Here is a 17,555-nt window from a genome sequence, read left to right on the forward strand (position 1 = left end):
TATATATATAGTAAAAAGTTGTTGATTAGTATGCTATTGAAGGAAGTCTCGCATCATCAGCAAATTGATTTCAAGAAGTTTGTTGGAAAGGTGCAATTTGGTGTTGACAATATTAGAAAGATACTTGGCTACAAACTTTCTAAGTTCAGATGTTCTTTATTCATTGATGGTATAATATGACCGATGTGAGATCATTGTAGAAACTATTTTGGACTCTGATATTCAAATTCCATTACGTTTTCATGATCAACATTTTTAGTTTTGGGCTATAAAATAAAAGTACGGTGAAAAGTGACCATACTGTTTATATTAAATATCTAAATGCGCATCCAACAAAACTATTCGGGGTCAGATCGCGTCAATTTTAAAAAGTGGGCGATCTCCCATCCACGGTAAAGGGGAGGGGATCCAACCATATCTCCATTCAAAAAATTATCGTAAAAAAATGGTTCCAACCTCTGGAACCCTCTGAATCCGTCACTGCTATATATATATTTACATTAAATAAATATACTGGTAATGTAACATTGCAATTGTAGCAAAATTAAAAGATGTCAATACCATACGAATGATTAAATTAATGTTAAAAAGGTTATAATTTGAAAAGTCTGTCATAATGTTATTAATTATGACTAATTCGTATTACTTAATATTAGTATTTAATCTTGAAATACTATATTATTAGTATTTAATCTTGAAATACTATATAGTAACAGCTTTTGTTTGTATGATCCAACACGTAAATGAAAAACTCTATCATATCTGTCGTGTCAACGATTTCAACAGTGAAGCATACAGAATAAAGAAGAATGGTGTTTGTTTATAAGATTACTGCTCTTATAATTGTATTCTGCTTATTTGACTGTGAGTATACACATACTTAATTTAATTCAGATGTCGTCATTTAAAAAAAAGATAGACTTTCTAATAAAGACAGCAGAAATCATTTTGTCATGCGTTCATCTCCACGTATACTAGTCTTGTATAACATGCTGTTTCCTCACGGCACGGCCAGTGACAGTTAAATAATTCCGTTAGACGTCAAAGCAATATCTGACTACCCCAATCCTTGTTTGTACTGGAATGGAACGCTACATTATTGGCCGGAATTCATTTTGTCTCAGTTTTCATTATAATCATTTTATCAAGTAAAGTACGCTGATTGTATAAAATAACTCATTACTCTCATCACATTATAATATTGTAATTGACTCAATATTACCGAAGGCCTAAATCTCTCATAAGTCAAAATGAATTAAAAGTAATGTCCTCGGACAATTTTACTTTGAACCAAACAATGTGTATGCAAGTAGCTACATGTATAAGGATAGTGGATACGTCACACGAACAGGCAATGCAAAAAACATAAGTTCAATAAAACACAATCCAGGTCTGAAAGTGACATAAAGACTGACAAACAGCAGTTCACAAAACAAAACAAACATTAAGATCGAACAACACATACCCCTTCAAACACTAGGACAAACTCATGTGATCATGAGGGCCATCAGTTCCTGTTTCCCTTATAGCCCGTCGTATAATTCTTGTAAAAAAGGGCGAAAAATATCAAAGGGACATTCAAACTCATTATTCAAAAATAAACTGACAACGCCACGGCTTAAGCTAGGTTCACACTGTCACAGAATAGAAGTTCCTTCATAATAAAAGTTCCAAAAGGAAAAAATATTCTGGAATATTATTTCCACAGGAATATATATTACAGTATATATGTTCCTAACGGAATAAATGGTATAGAATATTTGTTCCAACAGGAATAGGTATTATGACATTGTGTATAACAAAGTTTCCAGTGGAACTTCCAATAAGCTAGGTTCACACTGACGATCAGATCAACTCGATCAAGTCCGATCAAGAAAAATAACGTGATCGGGAGACTGGTCTTACTCAATCTTAATCAAGGATGTTCGGGATAGTCTACCTTTCTCGTTATCGATCTGACTTTCTACCCGAGAGTTTTTGACATGTCAAAAACAATCGAGGAAAGGCAGAGAAGCAAGTCACTTGAGAAGAGATCGAGAATTGGTCGAGTAGCGGTCGATTTGATCGGGAAAGGATCGTGAAGAGATCGAGTTTGGTCGAAATACAAAAAAAAATACCGATCAGTACTCGATCATTTCGACCTTTGCTCGACTAATATTGTAACAAAATGGGGGTTCTTTGAAATGGAACTTGTTTTCCCTAAAATTGTGTGATGATGTTGTTAAAACCTTACCGTTTATTGACTGTTTTTATTTTATATTTCTTGTACAACTTTGTGTAAACATTGTTAACTTTTTATTATTCTTAACGTCCATGTTTTGAATTTATATTCGGAACTCCCCTCGATTGTTCATATCAAATGAAGTACATAAACGTTTACCAATCGTTCCGAACATTATTTTGGTAATTACCAATTCCGGTTTTGGTAGTTTAGGTATTTTTCACCACTGGTAAATGGTAAACCATTTAGGTAATGGTTTACCATAGTATAAATACAGTGGAGTAAGCCAAAAAGGCTTCAGTACGACTTTACCCTGGGCAAGTGACACACGCTAATTCCAAACGATTGAATAACCAGAAATAACCAGACTATTTCCGTATAATGTTGGCTTGTTAGTTCCATAACAAGTTGTATTTAGAGAATTACTTCTCGAGAGAAACGTTATCAGTTTTGACATTGAATTTCCGTTACCATTTGCCGATTACCAAACTATCTTGTTCGTAAACTTTCTAGGTATTTATGTATTATAGTTCCGCTATCCATTTTCTTTACGATATTCTAATAAAGTAAGGTATTTATTTGTTAAACTAGAATACTGTTACTTAAGTTATTTATTATGTCTACGAATTGCTGATATTTATTGCACGTATAAAATACAAGTTGATTTTTATTCGACGAGTCTGTTATTCTTACAAAAACCTAAACGGAACCAAACTAAGATCTATCAGAATACCACAACGTACCACAAAACCTATACAGAACCAACTGTAGATCTACCCGAATACCACGATACCAGAGAACCACGTTAACAAAGAAGAGTCGACAGTTATAACTTTAGTTCATATATACTTATACATTGTTATAAAACACATTCTTATAGCAACACACTAAGGGTTACACATTTATAGTTTAACATCAAAGCCTGACCGCTCGGTTATCGTTACAATATCCTATCATTTACAGATTAACTCGACCAATGGCCGATCGCTTCAAGATCACTGCGGCGACTTCTATATTTATTTTATCCCAGACCAACTCGACCAATACCCGATCCCTTCACGACCGCATTCGACCACTCTTCGGTCTCTACTCGGCCATTCACGAAAAACACATGACTGCTACACGATTCGCTAAAAGTGTGTGCAGACCTGATTAAATCTCATAACTCTGCCTCTGCTAAAATATATTGGCAACATCATATTTAACTGTATAAAAACTCCTATATGTACAGTACGTGTCTTTACTTTTACAAGGAGATGTAACATTTCAAAAGAGAGGCAACAGACACCAAAGGAACAATCAAACTCAAAGGTCGAAAACAAAGCGACACATTCATAGCAAAAAACGAAAACCGACGAGAAGACAAACAGCAGTCCACATAACGTAGACAACTAAACCTAGGATGCACTCAAGTGTTTCGGAAGGGATGAAAATCCTGCAATTTTGGCGGAATATGAAAATAATTGTGCAATAACATTCATTGTTATGCCTCGTTCACACGGACATTTAAGTCGAATTGAATTCGAATCGAATGCGAATCGAATTCGCTAATCGCGTTCACACACTCTTCTTTTTTAATTCCTATTGATTCGAATTGGTTAATTCGAATTACCCAATTCGAATTTGATGCCTCGTTCACACTGACATTTAATTCGAACTGAATTCGAATCGAATGCGAATCGAATTCGCTAATCGCGTTCACACACTCTTCTGTTTTAATTCGAATTGATTCGAATTCGCTAATTCGAATTACCCAATTCGAATTAGAAAAACGTTTTTGTTAATACGAATTAAAAGTTAACGTCGTTTGGACAGTGAAGCGAATTTGACGCGTATTGTAATTCGAATTAGAATTGACGTTAGGACGTATAACGTTTCGAATGCGAATTAAACTAATTCGAATTAGTTAATGCGAATCGAATACGAATTACGTGTGAACTCAGCATTAGACTGGTGATGACCAAGTTATCTTTCAAAGTTGGTTGATATGAACATCAAGATTATATTTTACCTGTTTATGGGTTATTTTTTGTTTTGTCTGTCCGTATTTTTCTTTTTGTCTGTCCGTATTTTTCTTTTTGTCTGTCCGTATTTTTCGTTTGTCCAAAAATGTTTGTAGTATAAAAAAAAAAAGAAGATGTAGTACAATTGCCAACGAGACAGCTGTTCACAGAACACCAAAATGACATAGAAATTATTAATAACAACTATAGTTCACCTTACTGTCAATGTTTTTTCATTCGAACTTTGTGACGTAATTTCACACAGTTACCGCCAGAGACACAAAAATATTTCTTTTTCAAAGTGCAACGCATAACACACGTTTTTTAAGCGAATCAGGAACGAATAAGTAACTGCATACCAGTGTAGCGCTGAAACGGGTATATATGCACTAATAGGTTTTTTTCACATCAGAAAATACATAATTACCGCCAGAGAAATGAAAACAATTGATTACCGATTTATTTCAAGGTGCAACGTATACCACGCGTATTAAAAGCGAATAAAGAACAAATAAGTAACAGGGTATCAGTCGAGCGCTGAAACGGGTACATATGTTTTATTAGGGTTATTTCACCTCTAAGAACCGACATTTACCGCCAGAGACACAAACATATTTTTTTTAAAGTGCAACGCATAACACACGTTTTATAAGCGAATAAGGAACAAATAAGTAACAGGGTACCAGTGTAGCGCTGAAACGGGTACATATGCGCTGATAGTTTTTTTTACATCAGAAAACACATAATTACCGCCAGAGAGATGAAAACATTTGATTATCGATTTAAATCAAGGTACAACGTATACCATACGCGAATAAGGAACGAATAGGTAACAGGGTATCAGTCGAGCGCTGAAACTGCTACATGCACGCTGATAGGGTTATATCACCTCTTAGAAATGCAATCTACCACTAGAAACAAGAAAACAATTTAAAATCCTTTTTTTAAAAGGTGCAACATATACCACGCGTATTAAAAGCGATTAAGGAACGGATAAGTAACAGGGTATATACCAAGCGCTGGAACGGGTATATACGCGCTAATAGGGTGATTTCATCTCTAAGAACACATAGTTACCGCCAGAGATAAGAACACAATTGAAATCATTTTCTAACAGGTGCAACGTATAATACGCGTGTTATAAACAAGTCAAGCTCCGAAACGATGTACACCCCGCTAACATGTTTTATAGCTGACCATGCGGTATGGGCTTTGCTTATTGTTGAAAGCCGTATCGTGACCTGTAGTTGTTAATTTCTGTGTCATTTTGGTCTATTGTGGGGAGTTGTCTCATTGGCGATCATGCCACATCTTCATTTTTATACAAGCGCTAAAAGGTGATTTCACCTCTTCGAACCAGATCTTCAAACATACGAATATAAAACATTTAAAAGGTAGAACGTCTAAAAATCAAATAAGAAACAAATAAGTATCGAACATAAAGCAACAGGATAGGTTGAACACAAACACATATAAATAGGTCATAAAAAAGTTCATTTAACTTCAACAAATTTAGACCTATAACCAGAGATAAGAATATAAACTATTTTAAAAAAGGGGGAAGGATATCAAAAATCGAATAAGTAACGAATAAGGTATAAGTAATAAGTAACGAATAGGTAACGAATAGGTAATAAGAAATAAGTAACGATTAGCGAATAGAATTATAAGGAATAAGTAACGAATAGGTAACAAATATGGAATAGGGAATAAGTAACAAATAGGGAATAGGGAATAAGTAACGAATAGGGAATAGGGAATAAGTAACGAATAGGGAATAGGGAATAAGTAACGAGTAGGAAAGGAATAGAAAATAGGGAATAAGTAACGAATAGGTAATAAGGAATAGGTAACGATTAGGGAATAAAATAAGGAATAGGTAACGAATAGGTAATAAGGAATAAGTAATGATAAGGGAATAAAATTATAAGGAATAAGTAACGAATAGGTAACAAATATGGAATAGGGAATAAGTAACGAATAGGGAATAGGGAATAGGGAATAAGTAACGAATAGGGAATAGGGAATAAGTGACGAATAGGTAACGAATAGGGAATAGGGAATAAGTAACGAGTAGGAAAGGAATAGACAATAGGGAATAAGTAACGAATAGGTAATAAGGAATAAGTAACGATTAGGGAATAAAATAAGGAATAAGTAACGAATAAGGAATAGGGATAAAGTAACGAATAGGTAACAAATAGGGAATAGGGAATAAGTAACGAATAGATAACGAATAGGGAATAGGTTATAAGTAACGAATAGATAACGAATAGGGAATAGGGAATAAGTAACGAATAGGAAAGGAATAGAGAATAGGGAATAAGTAACGAATAGGGATAGGGAATACGTAACGAATAGGTAACGGATAGGGAATAGGGAATAAGTAACGAATAGGTAACGAATAGGGAATAGGGAATAAGTAACGAATAAGGAATAAGTAACCAACTTGACGTCTATACAAAATACAACACATTTTATTTGAAGATATTTTAAACAAAATTGTAATTTTAATTGCAAAACAGTTACCAAAAAGGTAAAATAAAGATTTAAAGTGTTATTCGTTGAGAAATATAATGTAATTTTGAAGTGCATACAATTTTGTTTACCGTCATACGAATTGAAGGAGCAATGTTAAATATAAGCAATTCACTGGGTTATCTAATAATTTCACTGAAAGAATTAATATTTTCTTATTTCGTTTAATCAAAACGATATTGATGTTGTTTATATAAGATACAGAAGTAGTCCTGTCTGATGAATATGAACGGTCCTACGGATACACTGGGACATCATAATAACCTTAGAAGCGTTTGAGAGCAATCATATCTATATATATATATATATAGTAAAAAGTTGTTGATTACTAGTATGCTATTGAAGGAAGTCTCGCATCATCAGCAAATTGATTTCAAGAAGTTTGTTGGAAAGGTGCAATTTGGTGTTGACAATATTAGAAAGATACTTGGCTACAAACTTTCTAAGTTCATATGTTCTTTATTCATTGATGGTATAATAATATGACCGATGTGAGATCATTGTAGAAACTATTTTAGACTCTGATATTCAAATTCCATTACGTTTTCATGATCAACATTTTTAGTTTTGGGCTATAAAATAAAAGTACGGTGAAAAGTGACCATACTGTTTATATTAAATATCTAAATGCGCATCCAACAAAACTTTTCGGGGTCAGATCGCGTCAATTTTAAAAAGTGGGCGATCTCCCACCCATGATAAAAAATTATCGTAAAAAAATGGTTCCAACCTCTGGAATCCTCTGAATCCGTCACTGCTATATATATATTTACATTAAATAAATATACTGGTAATGTAACATTGCAATTGTAGCAAAATTAAAAGATGTCAATACCATACAAATGATTAAATTAATGTTAAAAAAGGTTATAATTTGTAAAGTCTGTCATAACGTTATTAATTATGACTAATTCGTATTACTTAATATTAGTATTTAATCTTGAAATACTATATAGTAACAGCTTTTGTTTGTATGATCCAACACGTAAATGAAAAACTCTATCATATCTGTCGTGTCAACGATTTCAACAGTGAAGCATACAGAATAAAGAAGAATGGTGTTTGTTTATAAGATTACTGCTCTTATAATTGTATTCTGCTTATTTGACTGTGAGTATACACATACTTAATTTAATTCAGATGTCGTCATTTAAAAAAAAGATAGACTTTCTAATAAAGACAGCAGAAATCATTTTGTCATGCGTTCATCTCCACGTATACTAGTCTTGTATAACATGCTGCTTCCTCACGGCACGGCCAGTGACATTAAATAATTCCGTCAGACGTCAAAGCAATATCTGACTACCCCATACCTTGTTTGTACTGGAATGGAACGCTACATTATTGGCCGGAATTCATTTTGTCTCAGTTTTCATTATAATTATTTTATCAAGTAAAGTACGCTGATTGTATAAAATAACTCATTACTCTCATCACATTATTATGTTGTAATTGACTCAATATTACCGAAGGCCTAAATCTCTCATAAGTCAAAATGAGTTAAAAGTAATGTCCTCGGACAATTTTACTTTGAACCAAACAATATCGATTTATTTCAAGGTGCAACGTATACCACGCGTATAAAAAGTGAATAAGGAACAAATAAGTAACAGGGTATCAGTGAAGCGGTGCAACGGGTACATATGCGCTTATACGTTTTTTTCACCTCAGAGAACACATAATAACCGCCAGAGACATGAAAACACTCGATAATCTATTTATTGTAAAGTGCAACGTATACCACGCGTATTTTAAGCGAATAAGGAACGAATAAGTAACAGGGTATCAGTCGAGCGCTGAAACGGGTACATATGTTCTATTATGCTTATTTCACCTCCAAGAGCCGACAGTTACTACCAGAGACATGAAAAAATATTTCTTTTTTAAAGTGCAACGCATAACACACGTTTTATAAGCAAATAAGGAACGAATAAGTAGCAGGGTATCAGTGTAGCGATGAAACGGGTACATATGCGCTGATAGGTTTTTTTCGCATCAGCGAACACATAATTACCGACAGAGACATGAAGGCAATCGATAATCGATTTATTTCAAGGTGCCACATAAACCACGCGTATTAAAAGCGAATAAGGAACGAATAAGTAACAGGGTATCAGTCGAGCGCTGAAACGGGTACATATGTTTTATTAGGGTTATTTCACCTCTACGAATCGACAGTTACCACCAGAGACACAAATATATTTCTTTTTTAAAGTGCAACGCATAACACACGTTTTATAAGCGAATAAGGAACGAATAAGTAACAGGGTATCGGTGTAGCGCTGAAACGGGTACATATGCGCTAATAGGATTTTTTTCACATCAGAGAACACATAATTACCCCCAGAGACTTGAACACAGTCGAGAATCGATTTGTTTTCAAGGTGCAACGTATACCACGCGTATTAAAAGCGAATAAGGAACGAATAAGTAACAGGGTTTCAGTCGAGCGCTGAAACGGGTACATATGTTCTATTAGGGTTATTTCACCTCTAAGAACCGACAGTTACCCTTAGAGACACAAAAATATTTTCTTTTTTGAAGTGCAACGCATAACACACGTTTTATAAGCGAATAAGAAACGAATAAGTAACAGGGTATCAGTGTAGCGCTGATACGGGTACATATGCACTAATAGGGTTTTTTCACCTCAGAAAACACATAACTACCGACAGAGACAAGAAAACAATTGAAAATCATTTTTTTTAATGTGCAACGTAAAACACACGTATTATACGCGAATAAGGAACGAATAAGTAACAGGGTATCAGTCGAGCGCTGAAACTGCTACATACGCGCTGATAGGGTTATATCACCTCTTAGAAACGAAATCTACCACTAGAAACAAGAAAACAATTTAAAATCCTTTTTTTAAAAGGTGCAACGTATACCCTGCGTATTAAAAGCGAATAAGGAACGAATAAGTAACAGGGTATAAACCGAGCGCTGGAACGGGTACATACGTGCTAATAGGGTTATTTCATCTCTAAGAACACATAGTTACCGCCAGAGACAAGAACACAATTGAAAATCATTTTCTAAAAGGTGCAACGTATAATACGCGGGTTATAAACAAGGTATTAGTCAAGCTCCGAAACGATGTACACCCCGCTAACATGTTTTATAGCTGACCATGCGGTATGGGCTTTGCTGATTGTTGGAGGCCGTATCATGACCTGTAGTTGTTAATTTCTGTGTCATTTTTGTCTATTGTGGGGAGTTTTCTCATTGGCGATCATACCACATCTTCATTTTTATACAAGCGCTAAAAAGTGATTTCACCTCTTCGAACCAGATCTTCAAACATACGAATATAAAACATTTAAAAGGTAGAACGTATAAAAATCAAATAAGAAACAAATAAGTATCGAACATGAAGCAACAGGATCGGTTGAGCACAAACACATATAAATAGGTCATAAAAAGGTAATTTTACCTCAACAAATTTAGAACTATAACCAGAGATAAGCATATAAACAATTAAAAAGGGGGAAGGATATCAAAAATCGAATAAGTAACGAATAAGGAATAAGTAATAAGTAACGAATAGGTAACGAATAGGGAATAGGGAATAAGTAACGAATAAGGAATAAGGAATAAGTAACCAACTTGACGTCCATTATCACCTTTTAAAAACGAAATCTACCACTAGAAACAAGAAAACAATGTAAACAACTTGACGTCCATACTTTGATGTGCGTCAACTAAATAATTAATAAATTAGAGTGTGGTCAGCTTGTTATGTAAGAGATACGAAAACAAAAGGAATAGATATATTGATAAGTGTTTTGTTTTTATTTTAATTTCGACAAAGATGCGCGTATATACAAATGGTTTCACTAAAAAAATACGATGGAATTGAGAGAAAAAAATCATGTGTCGTGCTTGGGGTTTATCAAAACCACTAGTTTTCAACCAGTTTGGTATCTGTTTACAAAGGCTGCATACGGTACTTATTTGTTTGTATATGTTCGACATTTTTTTTTTCTAAAAATGAAAGAAGATGAAAAAATCACTTCCCGATTTTTCGTCGGATTAAGTTTCATTTTCAAATATATATAAGAGAGACAAATGTTTTTTTAAATGTTCCACAGTTTTTAGTACAGTATATGATTGGTTAAAAGCGTCCTCGTGGAAACCGTATATATTTAATATTAGGTTAGTTGGGAGGCGGGGCTTATTCCATACACGGTTAGTAGTGGAGTTACGTCCCTTCATATTCCATATAAGGTAATAAGGAGGCGGGGCTTATTTCATACACCGTAAGTAGTGGTGTTACGTCCCTTTAGAAAAACAAAACAGTACTGTCAGAGAAAAAATCTTAAAGGTTTCAACAGACGAAGAAAGTGATGATAAAGTGAAATAAATTCATAAACACATTTAAATCTAACAAGTTGTCATTGTTGGCATCTGCTTTTGTAGGATCAACGGAAGTAGTTTCTTAATCATGTTAATGCTAACTGTATTGAAGACTTGCTCATTTTGATAGGTCACTAGTCTAAATTTTACACGTTAAGATAGTCGGTAAGATAAAATCGTTACATAGTGTGCTAGTGACGTAATACGGTATATATGGGGTCAGTAAATTCCATATGGGGATTCGAGCTTCGCTCTCATACCCATATGGAATTTACTGACCCCATATATACCGTATTGGGTCACTAGCACACTATGTAACTAATAGTATTGAGCCAGTCATTATATTTCTTATTACAAATTTTTAATCTTATACATACACCATAAATTTTATACAAGACACAATGTACAAGTATAATTTAACTTTACAGATGCAGCAACATACACATGCTCAATTGGCTGGCATCATGGTTATCGTGACAATTGTTACTATTTTAGTCGATTCAGTGCGACGTTTTGGAGTGCAATGGTAAATGAAGTTACAAAATATAAGGTTCACATTAGTCTGTGTGGATAATATGCCTTTCAAATACTTTTTTTTTATTTACAATTTACAAATGAGCATCTTTTTATTATCAGTATAGGCCAAAGTATCTGTATATAATGGAACACTGTATAGGCTAAAGTTTAATCACATACATTTTAAGCTGGAATAGAGCACATCACAGAGTGTTGCGAAATAAGATCTTCATTTAAGTCTGTAGATGTATATTTCAGTGGGTTTTTTTTTAGAGTACAGCAAACAATAGTTATTAGTGTAAAAATATGTGCTTTGCATAAATTATTATGATTTTTTTTAATAGGTCATAAAGTGCTGTCGTCGTGTCTTCAGCGTTGTCCACATTTAGGTTCAGTATGAAGCTGATTTGTATTCTTCGATAACTTTCTCAAACTTTCATTCATTTTATAAGTTTCTTCGAGATTAAGGGACATCATCTTGAGAATAGTTTTGAATATGTTTTCTTTTTATTTTCCGTATCTTTAATATTGAGAAATTGACACTTGTTTTTTCGACTGTCATGAACGTACACATTTGTTTTCGTTTTAAAATCACTTAGCCTGGATCTTTAAAATGGAATGTTGCACCTTTATATAATTACGGATCGTTATTGAAAAATGGCAAAAGAAGTTTATCATATAACATAAATGTTATTTTCAGAGTTTCTGCAAAACAGTTGGTGGAAAACTGATTGAAATTGATAACTACTGGGAATTTCAAGTCCTATCCAGAATGGCAAGACATCGAAGTAAGAGTTGTTTTTTTTTTATTTACTGGGGTTGGGTATTCTTGAGATGATGACAGACATACGAAATAGTTCGAGGTGCAAAACAAATAAAAAATATGCTTGAAGTTGCCGGGTTCACTGTCATTTATATTCACATAGATTGGTAGGGGGATAAAACAAAAATGTAACAAAACTTGATGGCCAACTGTTCTCATTTTTGTTTTAAAATATGTCTATAAAGAAAGAGTGAAGACTAGTCATAGTGATACCTATAAGCATAACAAGTCAATACCATTAACTGAAGTGCACTTTTTCAGTATATGAATACAAAATAAAGTTTTCTATAATTTTAAAATTAACGAAAACATATGGTAAACAATTCAACAAATTCAATATCAAATTTAAAACAGGAAAATGTTTTATTATCCCTATTTTTTATAGGGACATCTCTCATAACAAAGAATCGCCGCGATATAACCTTTTTGTGCTAATACTGCGTTAAGCAACCAACAATCAATCAATCAATCATAACAGAGAAACCACGTCCCATTAGTCATTATCATGTAAACGTCAATTTTTCTGTTAATTCCCGACGGAAATTATTACTGAAGAATAAAGCATGTTATTTGGCCTCTTGTTATCCTTTAAGAGGAGCTTATCCTTAACCGTTTGAGTGCCAGCTGAAGCACGCCTCTGGTGCGGTATTTTCTCGTTGTATTAAAGGCTCATGGATGGCTTTCGGCAGTTTTTTGCTCTTTGATCGGTTTGTTGTCTCTTTGGCACATTCTCAATTCTTATCTTCTTTTTTTTTTCACCAGACATCCGTTTACATATGAAAACATATGGATAAGAAAATCTGTATAATCTTTTTTTCGATTTTCAAATTCCATATGTATGAAGGAAAATATAATTCTAAAGCAACATAAATCAATTTTTATGTGTTAGAGAAAATAAAGTCTTGCTTTAAACAAATTTTTGATTTGGTTCAGATTGTCCTTATTATTTTCAAAACAAAAATAGTTGTTACACTTGCCAAAATCAACTAAACTAGAAGTTTCGAGCCATCTGAAGTCATCTTCGTTGTGTTTATAGTTTCGATAAATGGTTAGACTCACGCAAAAATGTTGTACACTTATAACGATTGCATATTATACAGGAAGAGCATTTAAAAATAGGTTTCCTTTTAGTATACTAGAAGTTCATCATCTTGAATCCCAATACAATCACTTATGGTTCCTGTATTTTTGTTGTTGTCCTTATTCTCTAGATTTCCTGTGGGTTTTTTTTCCGTTTTTGTGTGTCATTGTGTAATAGAAGCGAGTTTGATCGTTTATTATCGGATTATTGTTGGCTATTCCATATGTTTGAAACGAATATGATTATATTCTGTTTGTTCATTTTTGTTTTATTAATTTATTTAACATCTGGTTCACTACATAATTTTATTCGCAAATTCCTATTCTAAAAAATCGTAATGGGCCTAGAATTACGCTTCTTATTAGAAAATTACTTATTGTATATACTATATATATTGCCGGGTTGTTGTTCCTTTGATACATTCCCAATTTCCACTTTCAATTACATTAGAAATAACTTCGAAAATGTCTTATTTGTCACTAAAAACATATACTATTCAGATGCCTGGTACCGGTAATATGAAGACCTTTAAGGACAGACATGTTGAATTATATTTGTATTTTTTTAAGCATTTCATTGTGATATTTAGTTTATTGTAATGCATTGTTTGACACGATAACATTGTTCTTTAAGCTCACATGACCTTCAAAATATGAATAGGCTTTAATTTTGAAAAGACATTAACACAAAAGTTTAAGTAATGATACAATGGAGAAGCGCTGATCCCTCCGGGCTAATGGTTTCTCTTTCAAGAATCATCGCTTATTTATTGTATCTATATCACATAATCTCTTTCTTGGAAAAGATAAGGATGTACAAGTACACGGCGACGTCCACTCTGTGTTTTTGTTATTTGTATTTATATTTGTATCCCTCGAATGAGTTAGTAGATAAATATAAGATAAAATTATGATGCGGTATAAATGCTAATGAGACAACTCTCTGTCCAAGTCACAATTTATAAAATTAAACAATTATAGGTCAAAGCACGGCATTCAACACGGAAAGGTCGTGCGGTGACCTATAGTTGTTAATTTCTGTGTCATTTAGTCTCTTGTGAAGAGTTGTCTAATTGGCAATCATACCATATTTTTTTTTTTATAAAAACATAACTCATCAAAGATTCCATGTTATCATTTTGTACTCAAGTTTCGCGTTCGTCGAAAATTGATTTATCGTATAATTTCGGTACCATACGAAGATATTTTTATTCATTACTATTTGTCTTTGTTTCCTGGTATATTTACAGAGGAGTCGTGAAGTGGTAGTTTGTGTCTTAAGTCACAAGGTCCAATTATCATTGCTTTTATTATATTCTTGTTATTTGATTAGTTGTGATAAAGTGACAAATTAAAGCCTTTAGTCTGATAGGTTATTTTTAAAAGCATCTTTTAAATATCAAATTAAAATATCATATGTCGAATCTCAGTTTTGAATATTGAATTTCGAATCTTATGTTGAGAATGTTATTATCATCCGTTTGGATTCGAGAAATTTTCTGTTTCAAAACTGCAAATGTTAGCAAATTCACAGTGACCCAACATAAGCCATATTTGTATCTGTGAAGTTTTACTCTTACATTTATAAAGATCCGGATGTTCCGACAGTTTCAATCATAACTAATGACGAAAATGACGAAATGACACTGCATGTAAGCATTTGGTGACTAATAAGTTTGTATGACATGTTTTCACCGTCTTAGATTTCAATAAAGCAGAATAGTTATTTAGTCTGTTAACTTACATTATGTTTCATTTTCTCTAGTTTTTATTTTTTTTTTTTTATTATGTATTTGAATTGCAGGAAATGCCTGTACAACAGCTGACGCTTACATAATGACGTATATGTTTTACTCATTTTGGAGTTCAATCAATGGCTGTAGTTTGTTTAACTTGATTTGTATATTCAAAATGGATCCACAAGATGGAAACACCGTAACCTTACTGTACAGTAGTAACGATCATGCTACAAATTATAACGTTTTATCTTTCGAATCATTTTTTTGTTGTTGTTACAAATAACTGCTACTAGAAGTCACCCATAATAAATATGCAATGGTCATTTATATTTTAATTTGTGGAAAATTGAAAAATTTAACTAAAAAAAATTTTTGTATGTCTCAATCTTTTATAGATATAAGATGTGGTATCGGTTACCTTAACGTACTTTAAACTGTTAACTTTTTATACTTTTAATTATGTGTTTAATTGAAGGATTCCCGGATTTTTGGATTGGCATAACAGACATGTACTCCGAAGGCGCCTGGCAGAAAGCTACAACACAAGAACAACAAACGTATTTCAACTGGTATGAGTCACAACCTAGTAATAGTGGAGGGCATGAAAATTGTGTGGAGGTGTATACTAGACTTGGTATGAAGTGGAATGATCGACATGGTGATCACCGATTGCGATTTGTTTGCGAAAAGTGAAATGACCAGAATGAAATGATATAGAATTACTTCTATTAAAAAACAAATTATATGTCTGTGTTTAATATTTGTCAGAGTTCGTATATATCATACATTAACAAACGCCAAGAAAATAATGTTTATTTGTAAAAAATTAATTTTCAAGTATTATTTTTTTCTTAAAATGTCCTGTACCAAGTCAGGAAAATGGCCATTGTTATATCATAGTTTCTGTGTGCGTTACATTTCAATTTTGTGTTTCTGTTGTAGTTCTCTTATATTTGGTGAGTTTCCCTCAGTTTAGTTTGTAACCCGGATTTGTTTGTTTTTTCTCAATCGATTTATGAATTTCGAACAGCGGTATACTACTGTTGCCTTCATTTGTGAAGATTTATAGAAGTCAAATGGACTATACCCGGATATGATTACTGTTTAATTAAAGATTAAAATAATTCAAGAAATAATGTGTGGAGCATATGGTAAATGTTTTTCTCATTGATGAAGGTTGAACGGTTACCTTTTAATAGATGCAAATACCAACGTTGCTTTGTACAATTGACTTGTCTCATAGGCGATCATTCCGCAACTCCGTAAAAACTAAATGATTGAAGAAATCTTAAGTGGAATAAAATCGGCCGCAGTGAGAAACAGTATTTTACGAGGTTAGGTATGGCAAGACGATACAAACCGCCGGCATTTTTAATATTGGCAAGTAGGTGTTCTTCTGGTAACAGAAGTAACAAAAGTTCCTCTAAGGAAAATAAGAGTGAACGAGGAGCACGACCCCACACTGACGCTAGGCCATAACTTGAATAACGCTTCCCAGGTACTCGGAGGATAAAATTCAAAACTGGTAACAATGATGAACCGGCCGCTCTGGTTAACAAGAGAAAGTCGTTTATAAAGAACACAACTTCCCTGTGGTACCACATGAGAATATTTTAACATATGGTCTAACGTAGAATTATAGGGTCATGACCCCCCTGTCATCTTGCCAGATCCCGCCTCTGCACTTATACTGCGACAACTGTTTTATTAAAGATAATACTACCAAACAATGAAAAATATCAAAATGCATTAAAAGAAATCTTTTTTGGAAACGCACACATCTAGATATGTTTATACAGTTGAATTTTAGAAATTAAAAATTTTCTTCTTTCTTTGTAATTATATTTATCGTCCTTCCCTCCGCCTATGTCACCCTGCTCTGTTGCTCCGTAATTCTCGTATCAAGACTTCAAAACGAGACCAGGCATTATCAGCGACATCACAATGTGAGAGAAGAAGTTATCAGCGACGTCACAATGCGAGAGGAGACGTTATCGAGCTTGCTTTTGTCAAGCGTAAAACTGTCGTAGGGAGAAAGAAACGACCAGTAATATAACGATAAAAAGATAATCGGGTTTTCTTCGTATAGATATCGTAAAATATCAGCCGCTCGACACAATGTGAAACTTTTTAGCTCGTTCGCTACGCTCCCTCGCCAAAAAGGTTCACATTGTGGCTCGCGGCTGATATTATCAGATTATTACATGTCATTTTTCATATCGCATGTATTATCAGCCCTAGGTTCAATATCAGCCCAAGAGCCGCATGGCTCGAGG

General features: G+C 33.5%; 1 protein-coding gene across 1 annotated transcript; it reads left to right on the forward strand.

Annotated features, from left to right (window-relative positions):
* The first annotated feature begins 7,720 nt into the window (after positions 1 to 7,720).
* On the forward strand, positions 7,721 to 16,024 carry LOC143068582 (perlucin-like protein). The gene is made up of 4 exons (XM_076242765.1): positions 7,721 to 7,872; positions 11,550 to 11,647; positions 12,338 to 12,425; positions 15,755 to 16,024. The coding sequence occupies exons 1-4, from the start codon at positions 7,818 to 7,820 to the stop codon at positions 15,970 to 15,972; spliced, it is 459 nt and encodes a 152-aa protein (XP_076098880.1). The 5' UTR covers positions 7,721 to 7,817; the 3' UTR covers positions 15,973 to 16,024.
* Positions 16,025 to 17,555: the final 1,531 nt, after the last annotated feature.

Source organism: Mytilus galloprovincialis, chromosome 3 (assembly GCF_965363235.1).
Source record: "Mytilus galloprovincialis chromosome 3, xbMytGall1.hap1.1, whole genome shotgun sequence".
Lineage (NCBI taxonomy): Eukaryota > Metazoa > Mollusca > Bivalvia > Mytilida > Mytilidae > Mytilus > Mytilus galloprovincialis.

Excerpts from the sequence above, each read along its gene's own strand:
- LOC143068582 (XM_076242765.1), top strand. The coding sequence starts at position 7,818 with ATGGTGTTTGTTTATAAGATTACTGCTCTTATAATTGTATTCTGCTTA. Across the intron at positions 11,648-12,337 it reads CGACGTTTTGGAGTGCAATG|AGTTTCTGCAAAACAGTTGG; the intron begins GTAAATGAAGTT and ends TGTTATTTTCAG. Across the intron at positions 12,426-15,754 it reads CAGAATGGCAAGACATCGAA|GATTCCCGGATTTTTGGATT; the intron begins GTAAGAGTTGTT and ends GTTTAATTGAAG.